A 6,950-nucleotide genomic window follows, 5' to 3' on the forward strand; every position below is an offset into this window, starting at 1 on the left:
AAGAAACAAAATAAAAATAGGAAAATATAGAGAAACAACAAATAACAATGTTGTCAAGTCAACAGTGGCGCAATTGAACCCAACAGTTGATAGAGGTGCTGAAGGAGTAAGAGTGACACTATTTTGAGCTATTGTCAAATGAAATACTAGCACTTCCCAAAGATGTTGCAACTCAATTTCCATGATTGCAAATTGCTGAGTTAGTAAAATTACAAAATAGCAGTGCGACTAGGGTTGATAGCGACACAATTTAATGGTTTCGGGATTTTTCTGTATACTATTGAACATATTTAGTCCTCAGGGTTATGAATTTTCATGAGAAAAAGACATATTTTATAGAAAGAGAATGGAGTATGAGAAACAAAATTCATCAAAATCATCCACTATTGTTCTAAGTTAATTCTTTATTTTTATTGTAATATCCAAGGATCCGCTAAGAATTAGTGAGTAGTTATCCAAGATTAGGTCCCCTTAGATTAATTTTCTCCTATAGTATGAACCATGTGATTCACTTGGTTTTGTTCTCTCTAAATGAATCTTATGTTATAATTGTTCAACTTTTTTTTTTGTTTAATACTTTTCTTACGTCTACAAAATTGGTAGAAATTATCCAAGTAACAATAAGAACTAGTTGTAGATTTGCATACCATTATTAAATAGGATTGTGGGATTGTTTGTGATTTCTAGAAATAAGGCATATTCAGTTGTGACATTAGATGTTTTATGTGGGATAAACCTTCTTGCGATTTTGTTAGTGTCATTATGGTAGTGGCAATAACGAAGAGGGTTACACACTAATTAAATCATTGGTAACTATTTTGTAACTTAGTCATGATTTAAGAAGAACCATTATAAGTTCAGTCGAGGATATACTACAGGTAGGGGTGAGAATAGGCTGGGTCAAGTTAGGCTTTGCCAAGCCTAAGTATAAGCTATTAAAAAATTCAAAGCATAAGCCTAACTTGTAACCTATCATAGGCTTATTCTTTGGCCTGAGTATGGCCTTTTCAAATGCCTGATTAGTCTATTAGCTCGCTTAAAAAGCCTATATCATTTAACATTTATAAAAAAGCAATTCAACTAATATTTAAATATACTAGAGAATCAAAAGTGTTATGAGACTAAATGTTTGTTTACATTGACTTATTTGAGCTTACACAATAGCATAAATTCGTGAGATTATTTGTTTGGGAGAACTTATGAAAACAACTTATGACATTATTCATAAGATTTTTTCAACTTATTTTCACAAGTTCTTCATGATAACTAAACCTTACTTTTGTATTTTAATATAAAGTGCACAATACAATATAAAAAATAATAAATTTATTCATATTTATTAAAATAGATCAATCTGATAGGCTTAAAAGACTTTTTTTAAAAGGCTTTTTTATATGGTTTGTGGCTTAGCCTATTTAACTTAATAGACTTATAAAGAAACCTATGAATTTTCTACTTAAAAAAATATGGTCTGTGTAGGCTAGGCCGTAGGCCCTATTAATTGGTTTGACCTATCCAACCCTAACAAAAGGAAAGGGATTGGTTTGACCTATCCAACCCTAACAAAAGGAAAGGGATAGAGGATTCAAAGGTGGAGTTAATCATTTCCATCATATAATATTTCAATTGGTAGTTTAGTCTAGATATTTTCATAGTTATAGCATAACCAAAACAATCACACTTTGCGTACCCTCCATTACGATTACGTCTTTTATGATTATGATAATAAGTAAACTCTCCCTAGCCTTATTGAATTAAGACAATCACTATAGATAAGATTTAAATATACTTACACTTTGTGATTTTTATTGGTCCAAAACTATACTATAATTGACATTATTTTTTTTCATAAACAAGCCTCTCCCGAGCTTCTACGCTTTATCAAACGAGAGTCATAGACATCGGTTGAAGAAAAACCATAACCCTTTCCAAGCTCTTACACTTGAATGAGAAAGAATCCCGACATTCTCTAACACACCCACTTCTTTCCTAGCAATCAGGCCGTGAAGGCTAAGACGCCATGTCCACGTCAGCCAATAACTACTCCTCGCGTCAGAGAAGTTTACATGGCTAAGACGCCATGTCCACGTCAGCCAATAACTACTCCTCGCGTCAGAGAAGTTTACATTTACGATCTTCATGATGATTTATTATTAAAGAAACTAAATTTATATATATTATTATTAAAATACAAAATAACATGAACTGATTTACTTTTCAAAGTATGAAATAATTCTTAAAAAGGATAAAATTAAATTTATAAATATTATTAGAAAAAAAACTAACAAAAAAATAAACCGTTGCATTACATCATATTAACAATATATTGCCTCAAAAAATCATAGTAATAAATCAAGGTTGATGGGTGGTGGAGCTTGGTTGGCTGGCCTAAAATAGTACAATTTGGAACAAACTATAAGCTCCACCCACAAATTTAGAGGGAAAAAATTAAAATGGCATTGTGATTCTATTCAAGTTAAACAATACATCTTTCTCTTCTTCTGCCGGATTTGTCATTGTTATTTTGACAAATCCATGGCGGTATGTTAGCATTTGCAATTTCATCCCTTTCCTTTACATACATGTATGAATCTATTAATGATTATTTTGAATGTGAATATGGTTTTGTACAGGAAAAGGGTGTGCCATTGCCAAAGTTTGGAGAATGGGATCTAAACGATCCAGCATCAGCTGAGGGATATACTGTGATATTCAACAAAGCCAGGAATGAGAAGAAGACTGGTGTTAAGATTGATTCACCATCCAAGGATTATCACAAAACCAAATATAAACAAGTTGTTCTTGGCAAACCTCAATCTGTATGTTCTTTCTTTTTCGACAATTTCACTTATATACGCGTACTTTGTAGGTTAAAAAACATAGATATAAACATAATTTTTCTGTATTGCAGAAAAAATGGTTTTGCTGCGTAAGTCCGTCTGGCAGAGAATCATAAGGCTTTCGAAATCAACATAATTTCCAGAAATCTAGAGCTCAATTAAAGCTAGGATGGTGTACTTCTGGAATCTTTGAGCTTGGAATAATAATAATAATAATTAGTAGATAATACATTATATATATATATATATTTATGATTTCTGGTGAATGAATTATCACAGGCATTTTTACCTCAATACTTGTTGGATTCAAACTTTTTATGAGCTGTATTCTCTATATTGTTTAACACTGCTGCTTGTGTATCTATCTACCTAATTTTGAAGCCTTATAATTTACATTTCATGTTGGTATAATTGTTTTATAATGAAGGCTCTTTCACATGCGCTATTCGACACATACAATGTGCTCCGATTAATCAGACCGATCCGCGCAATCTGTTTTAACGTCCCTCGTATGAAGGGAGGAAATAATCTAATGATATATAAACGTGCTCCGTTTTTTAATCGGAAATAAACTGTAATTAACAATAAATAGCATTTTTCCAGAAATATATTGTGAGTAAAGTAAACCAGAAGTATAAATATGAATGTCATGACAGTGAATAAACAAAAAGTTTAAAATAACATTGGGATTCATAATGTTACAGATTCTCAGAACATGTTCTAACTCTAAACTCTAGAGTTTCCCAACTTTCGCTCAAATAAACGTCGGAGAAGAAAGACTTGCAATGCACTAGCTCCAATCAGTGCCGCCGATTCAAAGATTGCCTTGTGTACTGCTCTTCGGCTCATCCCATCGTTCACTGCATTTCACACGAGACACGTGATATTATTGCTTTTGCATTCACACAAAAAAATGTTAACCGATCGGTCTTGATTAAAACCAGGTCGCATACACAAAACTACGGGTTTATCTTAGAATGAGCAAAATAAATAAGGACACAACTCGGATGCATTACTATAAGCACTATTTTTTCCATTCTTCTTACTGAGACACATTTTCACGACTTTTGGTGACAGTTATATTGTTTTTTAGTAGAGAAAAGAAGGAAAAATGCCTACGAAACTATACCAAAGTTTTGTCCTAATAATAATTGGTATGTAGAGAGGATTTTATGTACAGAAAAATGTAAATTTTTAGATAAACAGAAAGTAAACTTCATGTAATACCTATTGCTTGGCGATCAGTCTGCGCTTCTAACCAATGTTGTTCGAACTGAATATTGTAAAGAGCTTCTTCCAACTTCGCTATTTGCTCTAACAAAGGGTTGAAATGCTCTGCATTCAATCACAAAAGTTTCAATGACTGTTATTTCATGCAACTCGAAGAGCTTTATAGTAGACAACAAAAGTAAGAAGAAATGACAAGAGACATTACCGTCTTTTGCGTGTTGCTCGAAGTAAGAGAAGTGGCCAACGTGCACATCAAAATCGATAGTCTCATGATAAGGAGATTTGTTAGTGAAACAGAACTTATGCACCCCTGATTTGTGAGCCACAAACTCAAACTTTTCACTGGTCTTGTCGCGGAAATCTTGAATTTGATCACCAACAGGTCCTTTTACCTGAAATTCCCACATTTTCATGAAATGAGATTCAAAATCCAACATGATCGGAGATATTAAGGAAAAAGATAAACTCTAAGAAAGATTATTAATTCTAGCATTGTTTGGTAGAGATGTGGATTTGTATGTATGTCAAAAGATTTGAAAAGTAGCACACAATTACATAAATTGATACCTAAATGTAAAGATAGTATGCAACATATAAACTTTTAGACATACAAGCACTCTCTTCCTAAAAACAACGTTAATTGTTCTAAACCATGAAGTTATCTCCTAACTATCAATAATAACATTGGCATGATAATGGTTAGAAAGACAAGCAATAGTTTCTTCTGTCCCTCTTAGGTTTGATTTACTAGCAGTTCATACTTCATAGTAGGGAGCTTCCAGATTTCGAGTATCGGTGGGATTCAAGTAAAGTGGTCAAACACGAGAAAATGTGTTCGGACAATCATCGTACTTTCATAGCATTTGCATTTGACACTTTTGGTTTCCGAGAGTTCAAAGACTCATTCATAAAATAACTTAGAATTTTAGTCAATTATATCACATAGGGTTGAATTCATACTTTTATCATAATCACTTCTAAACTCTATGATGTGAACAGTGCTAAATGGAATGAAATTGAGAATTCAGAAAACATAACATACCACAAGATCAACACCTTCATCACCATAATGCCAAGGAGAATCAGCCTTAATAACAACGAAAGAAACATGAACAGTGTCACCCTCGTACTTAACCTCATGTGAGAAACACTCATCTCTATCTATCACAAATCTGATCCCTTCTGTTACTTTCAACAACGCCACTATCAAAACAAACACCAACATATTTTCCCCCAATCCCATCTACAAAAAAAAAACAATTATTAATTCAAATTAAATCTCATCGCTTCTCTAAAAGCTTCTCTAAAACCCTAAAAAAAAAACAATTTCAAGAAAAAAATCAAGAAAAAGATTCTACCTTTCTTTCTTGGATTCACTTCTCTGAGATTAATTAGAAGAAGAAAAAGAAGAAGAATTCGGAAAGAAGGAGAGACAGAACAACGATGAAGAGGTGAACGGAGAGTTTTTTATTTCAACGAAAGTGTTGTGTTTTTTTTGTTTTTGTTTATTATGGTTTTCTGATTTTTTGTAAACTGGAAACGGCGTCGTTGGCAATAGTTATATGTCGATGTGTGATTGGACTGGGCAGCTCATTCAACCAATTAAAAGTTGACACGTAGGATCAGGTTTTGAAACACCGTTGTAATTCATGTGCAAGTGCAAACTACAAATAACTGTTATGGAGTTGTCTTTGGATTGTGGATAACCCGGTTTCATGATTTATTTTTGGAAAATTTTCATATATTTTTTTAATATAAATATATATATTTAATCAATTTATATATATGATAATGTATGTAATTTACTATATTACATTGAATATTCAACAAAAGTATAATATTTCAAAAATAATAGTAATATTTTATTATATCATGTTAATTTAATATATAACAAAAGTATGATATAATTAAATTTATAAGATTAAAAATCATTAAAAAAAATTTGACCAAAATATCTATAAATGGACATGGTTTATTTTGCGGGATATATATAGATATGATTGTATAGTATAATTATATTTTAATTGTATTTTTAATCTTTTAGTAAACACTTTTAAAATATATTGTACTATAATATTTTAACCATAAATAAATTATTGATAGTCATAAATCAATACTTTTAAAAATAACAATTTTAAAATTTATTTTATATGTGTTACTTTGCTTCGAATGTGAAATTATTGATTTTAAAATTTATTTTTAAATTTATTTTTATAAATCTTTGAGTTGGGAGGTTCCATAGAATTATAATTGATGGCAAAATTTTCTTAAAAAGTTTAACACTTGATGCATGTTGAGAAATCTTTTTGAAGTTAAAAGAGACTTAAGATTGTTTCAGCCCAATTTTTTTATTGACTTATCTTTTACTTGTGAGATCAAATAATATTTAAAAAAAACTCTTATAAAAAAGTGACTTTTCTTTTAAAAATAAAAATACAATTTAAAAAACTTATACTAAAATAATATAAAATAAAATTTATAAAAAACTTCAAACATCTACGTATACATAACTATATATGTCTTTGAATTCCCGTAAACACAATTTATATTATCAAGTCATTATAAATTATTTTTCAATTCTTTACTGCAGCATACATTTTCATAGTTCTTCTTATATTACTTTATTTTATCTAATTTTAAAAAAAATAATTCATTCATGAATCATGTGTCAATATTATCGTTATTGTTTATGCAGTATTTATCTACGATTGATTATTATAGAATTTGTTGAAAAAAATTATTTTAAAAATGTAAACTTTTTCCATAATGTCATTTTTTTTAATTAGTGATTTATTCATTCACATAGACATTTTTAAATATTTATATAAAAAAATATTTATTTAATTTTTTTATAACATATTTCATATCTTTTAATAAGAT

At 30.1% G+C, this 6,950-nt stretch overlaps 2 protein-coding genes across 2 annotated transcripts; one reads left to right on the plus strand and one right to left on the minus strand.

Annotated features, from left to right (window-relative positions):
* Positions 1-2,356: 2,356 nt before the first annotated feature.
* LOC127117486 (protein NOI4) lies at positions 2,357-3,136 on the plus strand. Its single transcript, XM_051047511.1, has 3 exons — positions 2,357-2,541; positions 2,634-2,819; positions 2,912-3,136. Exons 1-3 carry the CDS (start codon positions 2,536-2,538, stop codon positions 2,954-2,956), a joined length of 237 nt encoding a protein of 78 aa, XP_050903468.1. The 5' UTR covers positions 2,357-2,535; the 3' UTR covers positions 2,957-3,136.
* Positions 3,137-3,418: 282 nt separating this feature from the next.
* LOC127117485 (transmembrane emp24 domain-containing protein p24beta2) lies at positions 3,419-5,619 on the minus strand. The gene is made up of 5 exons (XM_051047510.1): positions 5,429-5,619; positions 5,113-5,313; positions 4,276-4,462; positions 4,068-4,175; positions 3,419-3,700 (listed from the first exon to the last, which is right to left on the minus strand). The coding sequence occupies exons 2-5, from the start codon at positions 5,311-5,313 to the stop codon at positions 3,567-3,569; spliced, it is 630 nt and encodes a 209-aa protein (XP_050903467.1). The 5' UTR covers positions 5,429-5,619; the 3' UTR covers positions 3,419-3,566.
* Positions 5,620-6,950: the final 1,331 nt, after the last annotated feature.

Source organism: Lathyrus oleraceus, chromosome 2 (genome assembly GCF_024323335.1).
Source record: "Lathyrus oleraceus cultivar Zhongwan6 chromosome 2, CAAS_Psat_ZW6_1.0, whole genome shotgun sequence".
Lineage (NCBI taxonomy): Eukaryota > Viridiplantae > Streptophyta > Magnoliopsida > Fabales > Fabaceae > Lathyrus > Lathyrus oleraceus.